The sequence below is a fragment of the Papio anubis genome, chromosome 4 (genome assembly GCF_008728515.1).
Source record: "Papio anubis isolate 15944 chromosome 4, Panubis1.0, whole genome shotgun sequence".
In the NCBI taxonomy this organism is placed as follows: Eukaryota; Metazoa; Chordata; class Mammalia; order Primates; family Cercopithecidae; genus Papio; species Papio anubis.
The window spans coordinates 167,313,173-167,330,055 of NC_044979.1; the positions used below are offsets into that span (position 1 = coordinate 167,313,173).

A 16,883-nucleotide genomic window follows, 5' to 3' on the forward strand; every position below is an offset into this window, starting at 1 on the left:
TTTCATCACCACCAAAACAAATCCCATCCCCATTACCAGTCACTCTCCATTGCTCCTTTTGCTCTCTGCCAGCCAATAATCTATTTTCCATCTCTACAGGTTTGCTTTATAAAATATATCCCTATCTGGACTTATTTCAACTGATCCCCAAACTTGGCTGCCCTATCTAAAGTGATTTATCATTCAGCATCTCTTAATTAAGGTAAACTAAGTCACATATGGCCATTAAAGTTTAAAGACTGTTATATATTTCTTAAAGGGTTTAAAAGGGATATCAGTAATTTTTGGTACTAAAGGTTTCCTTTAAGCAGGGTATTAAAATTCTACTTTAACTGAAAGTCAAAAGGAGGAAATATAGAGGAACACTTATGATAGAATGCATTAAGATATATTGGGCATATTGCAGAGGGAGACTTCACAGACTAGTGGATTGGTCAACTATTGCTCTTTAATGCAACTGCATACCTAGAGTGAGGCAAGGGGAGCAGTCCACCCAGGTGCAGGCAGTAAGTGGGTGAACTATCAAGACTAAATAACATAGCAAGACTTTTATTTTGTTCTTTTATCACCATCAAGCACGAACAATTTTTTTTTTTTTGAGATGGAATCTTGCTCTGTTGCCCAGCCCAGGTTGAAGTGCAATGGCACGATCTGAGGCTCCTTGCAACCTCCACCTTCCGGGTTCAAGCGATTCTCCTACCTCCTGAGTAGCTGGGATTACAGGCATGAGCTACCACACCCAGTTAATTCTTTATTTTTAGTACAGAGAGGGTTTCTCAATGTTTGGTCTCCCAAAGTGCTGGGATTACAGGCGTGAGCCACCACGCCTGGCCTGAGCACAGGCAATTCTAAATAACACCAGGGATAAAATATATCACCCCCAAAATATTTTGGCAATACTCTTAAGGGGTTGATGTGGTTACTGCTGAGTTTTAACAACATATAAATATCAAATCTGCACATTTTTATTACATACCCTTTAATAAGCAATCCATCTTAATTGGAAGTTTATTAGGAAATCCCCCAGTTATATAGTCAGTTTTTGCAGATTTGATACACCTGTTCATTTGGAGAGTAAGTACAAAAAGGTTCAGGATTGCTTCAGCTCCCCTCAGGCTCAGCATGACTCCAATCCTATTGTACCTATATATATTCCTATGTTTAAATAGTATATTCAAAATTATAGCTGTGTCCAATTTTTCTTTCCTGAGATGTATTTTTTCTGGCATAAATATTTACAAACAACCAGAATCAGCCTCAAACAAATATAAAGATAAATATAATAAAACTTTAAAAGTGAAAACCCATGAACAAAAATCATAGAGATGCTATCACTAAGGAATAAAGTACAAGGAAGCTGTATTTCCTTGTACGTGAATATCAAAAGTGGTTATCAAATATAATAGACATTTACATTGAATTTTTAGGTGATAACCATTTCAGTAAAATTTTGACTACGGCATTTCAAAGTTATTACACTCAAGGCCGGGTGTGGTGGCTCACGTCTGTAATTCCAGCACTTTGGGAGGCTGACGCAGGTGGATCATGAGGTCAGGAGTTCAAGACCCAGCCTGACCAACATGGTGAAACCCCGTCTCTACTAAAAATACAAAAATTAGCCAGGTGTGGTGGCACGTGCCTATAATCCCAGCTACTCAGGAGGCTGAGGCACGGAAACCACTTGAACCCAGGAGGAGGAGGTTGCAGTGAGCTGAGATTGTGCCACTGTACTCCAGTCTAGGGGAGAGCAAGATTCCATCTAAAAAACAAGAAAGTCATTACACTCAATGCTGAAAAAAATACGTGGATAGTATTATGATTTCTAGAATTTATTGTGAAGTGTGCTTATAAATCACTGCCAAACACAGTATTATGTTGAAAACTTCCTATTTGTGTATGTGTTGCTGTATATACAACACTTTGTAATTCAAATTAATTAAAAGTGCTCTTAACTGTGGGTGAAAACAGATGAATAAATCTGGTTGTAACTGTCTACTGAACACAAATATGTGAACATCAATTTTAACAGTCACTGACAAATCTGCCTAAGACTTTTAAAGAAACTGGCCAGCGTGGCCAACATGGTGAAACACCGTCCCTACTAAAAATGCAAAAATTGGCTGGGCCTGGTAGCATGTGCCTGTAATTTCAGCTACTAGGCAGGGCTGAGGTAGGAGAACTGCTTGAACCCAGGAAATGGAGGTTGCAATGTGCCGAGATCGTGCCACTGCACTCCAGCCTGGGTGACGAGCAATACTCCGCCTCAAAAACAAAACAAAAACAAAAAAAACTGTAATATTCGTATTCATTGTTGTGACATATCAGTATGCAGATAAGTTTTTCCACTATTTCAAAAAACATATATTAACACAATTTAAAAGTCTGGTATGATTTATATGTAGTATGTGTGTGGTGGGTGTGTGTGCATGCGCACATACAGTTCAAGTTTCCTTTCTGGCCATTTCCATTATTCATTTCATGATTATTTCTGAAAACAATTTTGCTACACAAAAAAGGGTGTGTTTAAAAAAAGTCTGCTCTGGATGTCAAATATGCTAGCTACACCACTGCTCTCTGGTCTCTTCCAACTGGGATCACTGACCCACACGGATTTATACCAAGAATCACCAATTATCCAAGCATAAATTATAACTTTCAAGAGGTATTTGGATGGCCATCCACCTTTCACTGAGCCCTGCTGTTCTCCTCTACCCCCTAGTAAAAACCCAGGCTTCTAATTCTTAACTCCACTCCTGAGTTACATTGGTTTTCTTCCTGAATTTACTAATCTGGTATAGTGCACTTTACTGGAATATCAGTTTCTGTATACTTATCTATGTCTTCAAAAGCACCAATAAAAAGCTCAAACTACTCAGCAATGAAATGTAATAAAAAAAACCATGCAAATATTGAACAGGATTGAAGGTGATCGGGTATAATAAATTATAATATTGTTTGTAAAATCTCTTGTAGTTCTCAAAATCACAGCAGCACAGTATTAATTACACTTAATAGTAACACAGAAATGTAGACATGTCTCTCCTAAGCTCTCAACAGATTCTGGTAAGGACTATTCTAATGCAAATTTAACTATTACCCACCTCTATTTTCTGTGGTTTGACAGAAACATAATACTAATAAATAACCAATGTTACCAAAATTTTGAACTGTTAATAGGTAAGCTGCTTATTCTGCTATATACCTGACAACAAAGTGTAGTTTTCAGCTTATGAAAGTTGTATGCTGTTGCTCCGAAGTGTGCTAAAAAAGGATTTGGCATATTGTCTCAACAAATGTTATGAATAACAGTAAAGGTTCATTACTTACGTAACATTTTTTTTCCCTACTAAGTTATCAAGGTGTATTTCAAATGAGATTTGAATGTGTGCAGATATACACAGAAAAGTTACTTTGAATTCTGAAGTAAATTATGTTTGCTTGTGCTCCATGACACAGAACAACCTACAATTTTTATAGTGGCTTCCTATGTGGTAAACAAAACAAACAAACAAAAAAACAAAAAAACACTAACAATTGTGTCATCTCTCTAGTAGGTACAGTTTTAACCCGAATTCTGTTTCACAAGGTTTAGAAACCAAACTTTCCATTATTCTAATTGTTCTCTGAATCAATTCCTTAGGTGTTCATGTAATTTTTTCGGAAACAAAATACAGACAAAACGATAGACTAGGGAAGGAAATACTTACAACAAGAACATCAATGATAAATCCCACTACAGAAAGCTCTGAAGAACCACTTTATTGCAATCACTATAAAGCCAGACCAATACCCTTGTCAGAGACTAAGAATTCCCTGGGTAAAGAAAGTAGAGAAAGAAAACTATGTATAACCAACTTTCAACATTCAAAAACTCCTGGGATAACAGCACAACATGGTCAACTTTGGCAAGGGAAATCTCCAACTTTACTGCCAATAATCGACCTGGTTCTCTACATCTTTTCCATACAGTAAAGAACTTTGACCCCTCTATCTATATGTCTTTACATGAACATCTCAGAAATGATCAAACCCCAAACATTAATACTACAGGTTAAAAAAATACTTAATAAGGCATCCCCATCAGATGAACTAAATTCTAGAAAACAATCATCCCTAGTAATCAACAAGTCATACAAAACAATTTGCAGTGAGAATAAGAAGTAGCAAGCTCCCCACTAAGATGCAAAACTCAACTCTTCCTTCAGAACAACATGACTACAGCCCAACACGATAAGCGTACCAATGTCAATTCGTACATTAAGTATTCGTAAAGCTTAATTTATGTCCAACTTAAAAGATAACCATGAATATACAAGTACTCGCATTTTTTTCTATACCGCAAAGTAGCATTATATGCATAGCATCTCAGCACTGCAGTTCTCAAAAAGGAATCTAAGGACCTTTGAGGTCTGAGTCCTTTTCATCAGAACTGTTTTCATATGAATACTAAGATATTTCTTGCCTTTTTGTTCGTTTTCTCAGAAGTATGTAGCAGTATATTCCAGAGGCTACCTGATGTGTGTTATTGCAACAGACTGAATGAAAAAGTGGAACGAGGATCCAGGTTTTATTAAACCAAAGTTTAAATGAGATGTGCAAAAATGTAAAATGATGTGACTCTTACTAATTTGTTTTAGAAACGTTACTTTTCTCATTAAAAATGTTATTTATGCTAACATATTGTAATAAGTTTATTATTTTTAGTAAATTAATAAACATATTTCTCAGTTTAAATTTCTAATATGGTAAATATCAATAAATATAATAACCAATAGATACAAAAGCTCTCTCTGGCCCTTAACTTTTAAGAATTTAAAAGGATCTAGCCAGGCGTGGTGGCTTATGCCTATTATTCCAGCACTTTCAGGAGGCTAAGGTGAGCTAATCACTTGAGCTCAGAGGCTCGAGACCAGCTTGGGCAACAAAGCAAACCCCATGTCTACAGAAAAAATAGAAAAATCAGCCAGGCATGGTGGCAGAGGTTTGTAGTCCCAGCTACTTGGGAGGCTGAGACAGGAGGATGGTTTGAGCCCAGGAGGTGAAGGTTGCAATGGGTGAAGTTCGTGCCACTGCCCTCTAGTCTGGGCCACAGAGCCAGACACTGTCTCATAAAACAAATAAATGGGTCTAAAACCAAAAAGTTTGAGAATAGCTGTCCCACAGAAATTCCTACACATGTGTACAAAGAGACATGCTTGAAAAGTTCATTTCAGCCTGTCAGCAAAATGTTAACTAAATCTTAATAGTATTAATATTTGAGCAAACAAAAAAAAGCAGGTCAAAGCTGCAGTAAGCCGTGCTGGCGCCACTACACTCCAGTATCAAACACAGAATATTACATATTGTTTATGGACCACAGAGATTAATACTAAATTATCTGACTGTCTCTCCTGCAAGTGGGAGGAGAGTTGGGGTTGGAGTGAGGATGAAAGGAAGACTTTATATTTTATTTTTAAATTAAAAACACAAAATAGTAACAACTGTATATTCTTAACTGTTTTATTTTCTCTGCACTATTTTTGTACTTTTTTTTTGAGATGGACTCTCGCACTGTTGCCCGAGCTGGAGTGCAGTGGCCCAATCTTGGTTCACTGCAACCTCCACCTCCAGGGTTCAAGCGATTCCCCTACCTCAGCCTCCTGAGTAGCTGGGATTACAGGCGCCTACCAGGAGGCCCACCTAATTTTTCGTATTTTTAGTAGAGACAGGGTTTCACCATGTTGACCAGGCTGGTCTCTAACTCCCGACCTCGTGATTCACCCACCTTGGCCTCCCAAAGTGCTGGAATTTCAGGTGTATGCCACTGTGCCTGGACTATTTTTGTACTTTAAATGTCTTAAAACTGCAGATGATGCAAAAAAAAAAAGTGGGAGGGACAAGATACAATTCTTCAGGATGTAGGCAAGATGGGTTAAACACTAAAAATACAGTCAATGGGTTAAAAAATACAATTCAGCTGGGCGCAGTGGCTCACGCGTGTAATTCCAGCACTTTGGGAGGCCAGGAGGGCGGATCCTGAGGTCAACAGATCAAGGCCATCCTGGCCAACATGGTGAAACCCTATCTCTACTAAAAATACAAAAATTAGCTGGGCGTGGTGGTATACTCCTGTAGTCCCAGCTACTCGGAAGGCTGAGGTAGGAGAATCGCTTGAACCCAGGAGGCAGAGGTTGCAGTGAGCTGAGACTGCGCCACTGCACTCCAGCCTGGGGATAAAGCGAGTCTCCATCTCAAAAAAAAAAAAAAACAACAAAAAACAACAACAACAAAAACCAAAAAAGCAACAACAAAAACCATACTCTTTATTCTATTCCACAAACTTTAGCAAATTCTTCATAATTCAGAAGTGTATAAACTATACAACCACCACCACTAAGTATTAGCCATAATTGATAACTGATGGTTTTTCACTCATCTTTTCATCTTTCACAACACTTAATACATGTCTTGCCATAAAAGTTCTCCAAATATTCTGTTAAATGGGTATCTTTTTTTTTTTTTTTTTTTTTTTGAGACGGAGTCTTGCTCTGTCACCCAGGCTGGAGTGCAGTGGTGTGATCTCAGCTCACTGCAAGCTCCGCCTCCCGGGTTCACACCATTCTCCTGCCTCGGCCTCCCGAGTAGCTGGGATTACAGGTGTCTGCCACCACACCCGGCTAATTTTTGTGTATTTAGTAGAGACAGGGTTTCACCATGTTCACCAGGCTGGTCTTGAACTTCTGACCTCAGGTGATCCACCTGCCTCAGCCTCCCAAAGTGCTGGGATTACAGGCGTGAGCAAATGGGTATCTTTAATAACCTCAACTTTCCTATCTTCCTTTCCTTCTTTGAAATGGACGTCTTTTACCTGCGCTTCTGATTTGTCCCATTTCTCTTACCCATAATTTTGCTTCAAGTTAGCCATCCCCCCTCTTGCTGGTAAACTATGCTTTTCTACACCCCCTTCCTTGAAAATGCTAAAGCCTCTACTCCCATCTAAGAGACTAGGGATTCAACACTACTAACTAAAGCTAAAGCCTTATATATATTATAAACGAAGGTAATGCCTATCACCAGTGCCTAGTACATTGTAAACTGCCCTTCCTTCCCTCATCCTTAAGCAACGTTTCCCTCTAATCCCTCAAAACCAAATCTCTAAAGACTACTTTACACTAGCTACCTCTTATTTCCTTATCTCCCATCACCATTCAACCCTAAATTTCAAATCCTGTTGTCCTCAAACATTTCAGTGGCCAAGTCCCCTCATACTATACAAAATATTATCTTCAGTGGAGAGATTCGAGTTCAAATCCTAGTTCTGCCATTAACTAGCAATATGCCCTTGGGGGAGTTATTATTTATTATAATTTCTTGGAAAATCAGCTTCCTCATCTGTAATTGGACTCTATGCAGGGTTGTGGGAATACATAATAAATTAGACATGTGTACACATAAGTGCCTGACATGCCATTGGTCTTATATTAATTCCTTTTGTTCCCCCTTTCAATTTTCCCCCACCTTTCCCATCTGAACTCCTGGATGTCTCCCTCTCTCTCCTAGTTGCTTCCAAGTTTAAGTCCTATAAGCCCAACTGCTTGCCAAAAATTTCCACGTGATGGTTCCACAATTAACTCAAACTCAACCTGTTCAAAAATCAAACACATTCTTCTCTACTAAGTAGGCTTTTGATGACTTGTGTTAAGGTATCACCACTAACAGAAGGGCTAGGATGTGGGGACAAAAGGTGCTTATAAACCTATCAGATGCCAAGGTCCATGGATTCCTTTGGCCCACATCCTTTCTATACTCTCCATTCCCATCATACACTTGCCAAGTTCAGGTTTTACTTATATTTCCTACCAAGTCTCTGCCTCCTATAATGCATACGACTATGAACAAAACCGTTTTGATTACATTATCCCACTGCTTAAAACCTTCAATGTTTACCTACAGCCTAAAAATGAAATTCAAACACATTAGGCAAACATGAAACTTGTCAGGCTCAAACTACTTTACCATCCTTACTTTCCAGTAGCCTTCAGAATCAAAATAACTCACTTTTCAACACTACTGCCCTTCGATCACTGCTTCCTACATCTTCTGAAGTCCTAAAACTGATACCTGCTCCTCTTTCCAAGCCTTCACTGATCTCCAATAGCTATGCCACACTGCAATGGAAGGATCCCAAAGGAAGCTGTTCTACCACATCATATTAAAGTTATTTATCTAAGTCTTATGTCCTCTACTGGATTAGACTTTTAGGTGACTGAGATGCTTGGTAGCCCTACAGTACTCAGGACGTGGCTGTGCAGGTGAGCAGGCACTCAGAAGTTTAAGTGAAGATCAGATTTGAGAGATTCAAGATTATATGGGGAATGAATCAAGAACATTTCATGAATGGGGAGAAATAGTTGAGAAGCACTACAAATCAAGTAGGCACAGTAAGATGAATTTTAAAGTCAGATTAATTTCTCTAGAAGAGTTTTAATTTAGCAGAAGAGAGTTGGCATTCTTTGCAGTTCACAAAGACTAGGAATAGAACTGAAATGAACTGGAAAATGAACAATGATAAGAAAATGCTCATTTTGCACATTTAAAAAGGTCAAATATCACTTCCCTTTTTCAAGGAATCAATACCATTCCTAACTTTGGTTTTTCAAAGTAAAAATTACTGATGGTGCCTTTTCAGGATTAATAGAAAATACTCTGCTTAACAATGTGCTTGATGTCAACTTCCATAACGCCTGAATCGGAATACTTCTGATCTTAAGAATAAACTAAAAATCCTCTTCTTTCTTCAAAAACATTCATTCTTCCGATTCTGAAATAAATTTTTAAAAAACACATTCACTGTTGGGAGAAAAATGTACTTGAAATATTTTAACTACTGTTGTGCCATTTGTTTTAATTCTCATTCAACAATTATTTGCAAGGCACCTGTTTTGATTGGGAGAGAAGGAGGGAAAGGAACAGAAACTTCCTGCCCTCATGGAGCCTGGAGTCAACATTCCAGTGAATTTTACCTTCAGAAAACAATCAACTTCCAACCCTGAAATAGTTGGAGCATTATCACAAATTCTCTGGCGATCAAAAACTAGGACATATTATTTTTATTGTTTTGAAAATCATCACTACTGAACTTTTACAAGACACTGTCCATTACCAGCTGCAACTACTGCAGTTAGGGCATTTTATTTACCCATCAATTGAAGAAAATCATTTTTAGGGTAACTTATATGGCAATAAATTGTCTCAACTGCAGTGTAATTGGAGAGTCCCATATATTATAGCACCGCAAATCTAAAGGAAAGTTATTGCACCATAATTGTTACAAGTAAACCTACAAAATCTGTGAGATGCAGCACGTTTTTAATGCCACATCCACACATCTCGAACTACTACATTTGATTTTTCAATGTTGCTTTATCTTTGGTACTTGGAAAGGGAAGACAATACAGCTCAACCCATGACAATAGTTCCCATTCTGTAACAGCATTTTAAATCATCAATAGCCAAGTCTCCTCCTCCCAAATCGATTCTGACAAATAGGATGTATGGACTCTACACTCCAAAAGCAACACCTGGAATGATCAGAGAAACAACTAGAGAACTTTAAGGCCGCAGGCAGCTTTGTTCCCGGTTTGGAGGGGTTTTCACATGTAAATGTCCTCGTAGAAGGGAGCCGAGGATTAACTACCTCGGGAGGGGGTGCGAGGGTAGGGAACTGGAGGACAACGCCAGCCTTCTAGCGGACTAAGGCGGAGCGAATACTCTTCTCTCCCATTCAACTTTTTAGGCGTCACGTTGGGGCTATAGAGCCTATAAGGGGGTTATGTTCACGACTTTAAATTATTATAACGAGCCACCCCCTCTCCGTTTATTAGCTCTATTTCCCAAGTGCGTGAATCTCGGAGAAGGGGGATGAACACCCTCTCCAACTCCTCCCAGACCCGGGATCAGAGTCCAGTCGTCGACGCGCCGCGGCCTGAGCAACAGGAGAGCTGAAGCCACCGCTCCGCCAGCCCCACGACCGGCAGATGCTCCCGTTCCCCCGCCCCCAACCCCACGCGCCCGCCCGCGCTTCTTTCTTAGCCCCTTGCGGGCTCCCGGCACTGCGAACCCGACAACGGGGCTCGCGGAACAGACAGCGAGGGCGCCCGGACCCAAAAAAGGGACAAGTTAGAGGAACGGGCACAGACTTGGGCTAGGGGAGGCCGCAAGGGGGCGAGGGGGGAAGCCCGAGGTCGCCGTCCGGGGGTGGGCAGTGGGGGGAGGGGTGCAGGGTCAGTTCCCGTGGTCGCCGCGACCTCTCCCGGGCCACAGGCCCCGCTCCGTGCAGGCCCCGCCGCCCCGGAACCGGGGCAGGAAGCGTCCCCACCCGGACCAAAGCTTTAAACCTCAGGCGGCGGGAGAAACGGGCCCCGGCTCCCGCAGCAGGCCTGGCACCCCCCTGCCCCGAGCACCCCTTACCTCCTGGTTGAAGGCGTTGACGGCGTCCATGTTCGCGCTGCGGCGGCGGCTGTTCCGGGCCCGCCGGTCACATAGACCTCGCGCCGCGGCGGAGCGGGGCCGGGAAACCAACCGGGCCTGGTGGCTGGGGGGAGGCGACGAGCGGCGGAGCCCGAGGCCCGGGCAGGAAGAGGCTGCGGCCGAAGCGGCGAGGCGGGCGGCCGAGGCAGAGGCGGAGAGGTGGCGGGCCCCCTCTCAGTCCCGTTCGCAGGATGAGGAAAAGGAGGCGGCGGCGGCGCCGGTCTTCAACATGTCCGTTTGGTGGTGGCGGCTGCGCTCTGCGTCTCGCTGACACGGCCCCCCGCGCCCTCACGCACTGGCTCACACTGGCCCGGCCGGCGAGCGGGCGGGCCTCTCTCTCCCTCTCTCCAGCGGGATGGCGGCAGCGGCCCGAGTCCACGCCGCGCGGGGCACCCTGGGACGGCTCAGGCCTCCCGGCGCTTCCTGTGCCCGGCGTCCGCCCCGCCCCGTTGCGCTGGCCCCGCCCCCTCCCCGCCTCGTCCCGCCCTGCGCCGCCCCGCGTGCCTGGCTGCTGGCGCGTGACGCCGGGACGCCGGGCGCTTTCCCGCCAGCGGCGGCCGCGGGCCGTGGAGACGGCCTGGCACCGAGGCCAGGCCCGGGCGGAGGGCGCCGCAGAGCGCGGGATCCTAGGGCTGCGAGGGTGACCTAGAGCAAGACCTGGCGCACGCGCGCTCCGCTCGACGCGGTGCTCCCGGGTGCGTCTCTGCGAAATGTTCGGCCCTAACCGGCCCTGCACCCGGCGGGGGCGGCGGGCATGGAGCCTCTCGCTCTCCGCTGCCGCGAACAAAGGGCGCAGGATTTAACCTCGGCCCTCTGGGCGTGCCTTTGCAGGCCCTCGTGCGCTCTGCTGGGGAAAAGAAAAAAAAGCTTCAGCCAATGCCAGTGCAGCTGTGTGCCCGCTGTAGTTGTGCAGGTTAATTCTGCGCGAGCTAAAACACCGAGAAAGACGTGCAGGCACTGGATATCCACGCAGGCCTTAAGGAACGCCTGTGCAGCCTTGTGCCACGAGAGGAGTGGATTCACTAACTTTCACGCTGATTCCTCAAACCAAGTTGTTTCATTTTTGGCCAAAACTGTTTATGCTGATCACTTTCCTTGAGTACCTACTGGCTGCCTGGTGTTGGGGACAGGGAATAAAAGATAATTGTTTTGCCTGAAAACACCACAGTTTAGTGGAGAGGACAGGCAACTGAGCAGATACTTATCAAAGCATGCTTAGTGTTAGGGCAGAGGCCCTGGGAAACAAGAAAGATGCGCCTCCGACAGGAAGTCCAGGAAAGCTTCCTAGAGGAAGTGGCACCTGAGCTACATCTGGAGGGAGGAGAGGCCTACAGAGCCTGATGAGGACTGCCACCATCACCTCCCCCGAAGGAGGACCAGCTGGAGCTTAGGAGCAAGGTGGACTGAGAGACGAGAGTGAGACCAGATCTTGAAGAGGCTTTGCTCTTCCAGAGTTTGGATTTTGCCCCCTTAAGGCAGAGGGGAGCCCTTGAAAGGGGAAGGTGGAGTGATGGATGCAGTGTTCTCTCAGAAGGATGGTGCAAAGTAGTAAGAGGGAACAGGGAAAGAATGGCCCTAGCCCCCCGGGAAAATGAGAACTGAAGGTGGTGGCGATGGAGAAGGAAGGACAGATGTTTAGGAAGTGGAGTGGAAGGGCCAAGGCAGAATAACTGTGAGGTTAATAAAGGGGGTGTCCAGGAGGATGCCCAGAGCCTGACTTGATGAATGACATGAGTGGTGGGTTTATGAGTCAATGTAGGGAATATATGGGGAAGAAGGCGTGGGTTTGAGGGAAGACAGGATGATGGTTAACACTTGTCGCTTACCATGCGCCAGGGTCTCCTGACAAGCTATTCTGTACTGTTTCATTTAATCTCCGTAACAGGCTTCTCGGTGAGGTGTCTATTAGTAATGCCCTCATTTTATAATTCAGGGAGTGAGTGAACTAATGTGTCCAAGGTCACACAGCTGGATCATTTCCGTCTGGGGCCTGTGGAGTTTGAGCTGTCCCTGGGACAAATAAGTGAAGATGTCTAGGAGGCAGTTGGATAAACACGTGCAGAGTCAGGAGCGATGGCTGAGATGATAGAAATCTGGGAGTCATTAGTGCACAGCTAGTTGTGGAAGGAGCTGAAATAGGGGGAAAAAGCCCAGGAACACAGGTATGTAAGGGATATGTTGGAGGTAAGAAGAGGTGAAGAAAGAGCTCTGAAGTGATCAGCTCTATGTGGTGCTGGAAGTAAAAGTCCAGCAAGATAAGAATTGGAAAGTGCCTGATGGGTGCTACATGCAGGGAGCTTGTCCTTCGTGTAGGCTGGCGTGGTGAGGGCAAAAGCTAGACTGATGTGTATCAAAGAGGGGAAGGCAGGCAGGAGAAAGTTTATAGAAACTTGGCTGTGAAGGCAAGCTGTGAAGACAACAGAAAAAACTTGTAGGAGGAAGTGAGAGTGTTTGCTTGTGTGTTGTTTTGTTTTGAGATGAGGGTAATGTACTCTTAATTACTTGTTAAAGGAACAAAGTAGATTTCAAATTTTATTTTCGGGTCCACTCATCTTCTACTTCATTACCACTTCCTATCACTACTTTTTAATTTTCCAGCTGAACTACCATTATATTTTCCAAATCCATCTTGCTTCTGTAACAGCTGTCATCCACAAGATCACTAACATTGCATTAGAAAGTACAGACGTGAGGCTGGTGCAGTGGCTCACGCCTGTAATCCCAGCATTTTTGGAGGTCAAGGCAGGCAGATCACTTGAGGTCAGGAGTTTGAGACCAGCCTTGCCAAAATGGTGAAACCTGGTCTCTACCAAAAATATAAAAAATTAGCCAGGTGTGGTGGCATGTGCCTGTAATCCCAGCTATGCTGGAGGCTGAGGCCGGAGAATCGCTTGAACCCGGGAGGCAGAGGTTGCAGTGAGCCGACATGGTGCCACTGCACTCTAGCCTGGGCAAGGGAGCAACACTCCATCTCAAAAAAAAAAAAAAAAAAAAAAAAAAGGTAAAAGTACAGATGTGAGTAGATCTCTGTTTCCTACCCTTTGGCATTTGGCATTTCTGGAGATCTACTGTCTACTAAATTCTGTCCAAGATCCCCACACCATGTTTCCAGCCTATTGCCAGGGCACAACCCACATTTTGTCATTCCCTGGACACATCTGGGAATTGACATGGCTGGGCCTTTGCTCTCATAGAAAACTCCTCTCTGCTCCTCTATATAGGCAGTCCCATTTAACATCTAGTTGATATTGAGATGTCACTGCCTTTTCATTCATTAATCATGTATTGAGCATGTACTTTGTGCCAGGCACTGTGCGGAAAAGCTTCCCCACTCCCCTTTCAGCTAGTCTCAGCATCTTCCACCATATGCTTCTATGACTCCACCATAGCACCTCTTACCTTGTATTGCTGTTATCTGAAAAAAAAAAAAGAGTCCGCATTATTCTGACACAATGTGCTCCCACCCTGTCTCTACCTGTTTCTGTGAAGAGTGGCAGAACTTAAAAATGGGTCCACAAAGCCAAACGGGATCCCCCTTCCCCAATTTATACAGTCTGCTTTCCTCTTGTGATTCAGGGAAATAGATTTGTCCAAGGAAGGATGAAGTCTTAAGCTGGGGTTGGAAAGGGGGACGTGGGACGAGGGTGGTGGGTTGAGCTTTGGACAGGTTGCCTTTTGGGACTCAGTGCTTTACCGCTATTGGGGCCTATAATGGTTGTCGAATGAGGGAGTGATTGTCCAAAGTGGGTATTTTCTTTGTACCATCCTGCTGAGATTTTAATGCACAAGAAACAAGATTTGGCTTCTAAGATCCATGTGCTTGAGGTAGTTAGATTTTGGAGGTTCTTTCCTGGATAGGATTGTTTGGTTTTTATGTTGAGAGTGTTTGAGAGGTCTTTTAAAAGTAGTTGGGGAATATATGCTATCAGCTAGACTTTGGGTGCCTTGGCAGCATTTTCTAGCATTTTCCTGTTCTCAAGACAGCAGCACCTGTATCTGTTCTGGAACATCTGGTAGCCATTTGCACAGCTACTGCTGGACTTCCATCTTTATCTCTTCAGGCAGACAAGTCAAACCTTCCAATAGGAAATTTTGGGTAAATGACAAAAACTCATGAGGGTTGTCCTTTGTGAGCAGACTTTGAAGCAGTAGGAATGTAGCCTATTGAAAAGATGGCCAGAGGTTCAGAAATAAATGTGATGGATAAAAATCAGCAAGACATTTAATACATCTGCAAACTTGCCTTTCAAAGAACATTGATTGAAACAGATTCGTTTGTTTATAATGTGGGTATGAAAATAGTTTTGAAAAGCCATTCTAAACAAACTTATGTTTTTAGAAAGAGTAGATGAAATCTGTTTGCAGAGGAAGGAAAAGATGACATTCAGGAAGCAATATGCTGGTTAATTCTGTGTTCTTCGAAAGCCCACTCATTTACTTGAAAGGAATGCCGGCTACAATCCACAGGTATAGAGAATATGGAGAGAAAGCATCTCACGCCTGATGAGTCCAGTGAAACATTTATAGATAAGAATCTAAGAGAATATGGGTTCTTTCTGTTTTTTTGTTTGTTTGTTTTTGAGACAGGGTCTTGCTCTGTCACCCAGGCTGGAATGCAGTGGTATGATCATGGCTCACTGCAGCCTTGACCTCCTGGGTTCAAATGATCCTTCCATGTCAGCCTCCCGAATAGCTGGGATTACAGGTACAAGCCTCCATGCCCAACTAATCTCCCTATGTTGTCCAGGCTGGTCTTGAACTCCTGGGCTCAAGCAATTCTTCCATCTCAGCCTCCCAGAGTTCTAGGATTATAGGCATGAGCCACCACACCTGGCCTAATTTTAAATTTGTTTGTGGACAGGGTCTTCCTGTGTTGTCCAGGCTGGTCTTCAACTCCTGTTCTTAAGTGGTCCTCCTGCCTCGGCCTCCCAAAGTGTTGGGAATATGGGTGTGAATATGAGCCACTGCACCCAGCCTTGAAAATGACTTCTTTCTAATGCTTTATGCCATCTACTTTCTGGAGCGAGTATAAACTGGCTGTATTATTTGAGACTTCTTGCTCCTTGGTCTGCTTTCCTTCTCTGGCCAGCCTCCTGGATTCAAGTCATTTGTCAGATATGTGTATTGTAAATACTTCCTCCCAGTCTATGGCTTACCATTTCATTGTCTTGCTTCCTCCTCTCTCTGAAGCTTTGCCTGACCCCTCTATGATCCTTCTTCCTCCCCACTTAGGGATGTGACTGAACTCTCTCCTGGTTTAGAACTGCATTGCAACTGCCCGCTGGGAAATTCCACATGGGTATCCCTCCATCCCCAAGGGACCCACCTGACTCCTTTTTGTCTTCTTGCCCTTTATGCTGCTGGGGCCAAAACAATGGAATGAAATGTGTGGAAAGCAGGAACTCCAAGAAGGAAGAGCCCAGCGGCAGTCGGGCAATGGGATTTTTGGGAATTTTCATTTTCTTCTTAATTTTTCAGCATTTTTCATACTCCTTACAGAAGGCATGTATCACTTTTTTTAAATTTTCTTTTCTTTTTTTTTGAGACGCAGTCTCACTCTGTTGCCCTGGCTGGAGTGCAGTGGAATGATCTCGGCTCCCTGCAACCTCCACCTCCTGGGTTCAAGTGATTCTCCTGCCTCAGCCTCCAGAGCAGCTGAGATTACAGGTGTCCGCTATTGTGCCTGGCTAACTGCTTTGTTTGTTTGTTTTGTTTTGTTTTGTTTTTTGTATTTTTAGTAGAGATAGGATTTTGCCATGTTGGCCAGGCTGGTCTTGAACTCCCAACCTCAGGTGATCCACCTGCCTCGGCCTCTCAAAGTACTGAGATTACAGGCATGAGCCACCACGCCAGGCCAGTTTTACTGTCAGAAAGAGTAAGCTCCTTAAAAAAAAAAAAAGAAAACATGCAAGTAAGTATGCAGCAAACCTAAAATGTTCTGTATTTGTCATCTTAGCTATGATTGCAACAGTGAGCATATGAGTAACTAATAAAGGAAAACAATTTCTCTTCATCACTTCCTGTCTTACTTAGGAATAGGAATCCAAGATTCTCTTTCCAAAATGGAAGGTATTAAAAACCAGTCTCATCTGAAGTGAAATGTCACCTTTTAGGACTGGGCCACGCCAATCCAACATTTGCTGTTTCATTCATTCACAAAATAAATGTGTACATCTCTTGTGGACAAGCACTGTGCTAGGTGTGTGGAATACTGTGATAAGCCCAAACACAGATAAGTTCCTTCCTTGAGGAACTATTCCTCCAGAGTCTGGCACCTTGCCCTGATGTTGGGTATTTTCCATGTATATATTGGCCATATGTATACTTTCTTTTTTTTTTTTTTTGAGATGGTGTCTCGCTCTGTCACCCAGGCT

At 43.7% G+C, this 16,883-nt stretch overlaps 1 protein-coding gene across 3 annotated transcripts in view; it reads right to left on the reverse strand.

Moving 5' to 3' along the window:
• The window catches only part of SCAF4 (SR-related CTD associated factor 4), a 62,450-nt gene extending 51,511 nt beyond the window's left edge, over positions 1–10,939 (reverse strand). Inside the window, exon 1 of one of the 3 annotated variants that reach the window (XM_003895540.4) lies at positions 10,450–10,939. In XM_003895540.4, the coding sequence (XP_003895589.1) occupies positions 10,450–10,479 (30 nt within the window). In that variant the 5' untranslated portion in view covers positions 10,480–10,939. The remainder of the gene's footprint in view (positions 1–10,449) is intronic. The other 2 variants (XM_003895541.3, XM_009202369.3) reach the window with 2 other exon arrangements.
• Between the last annotated feature and the right edge of the window lie 5,944 nt (positions 10,940–16,883).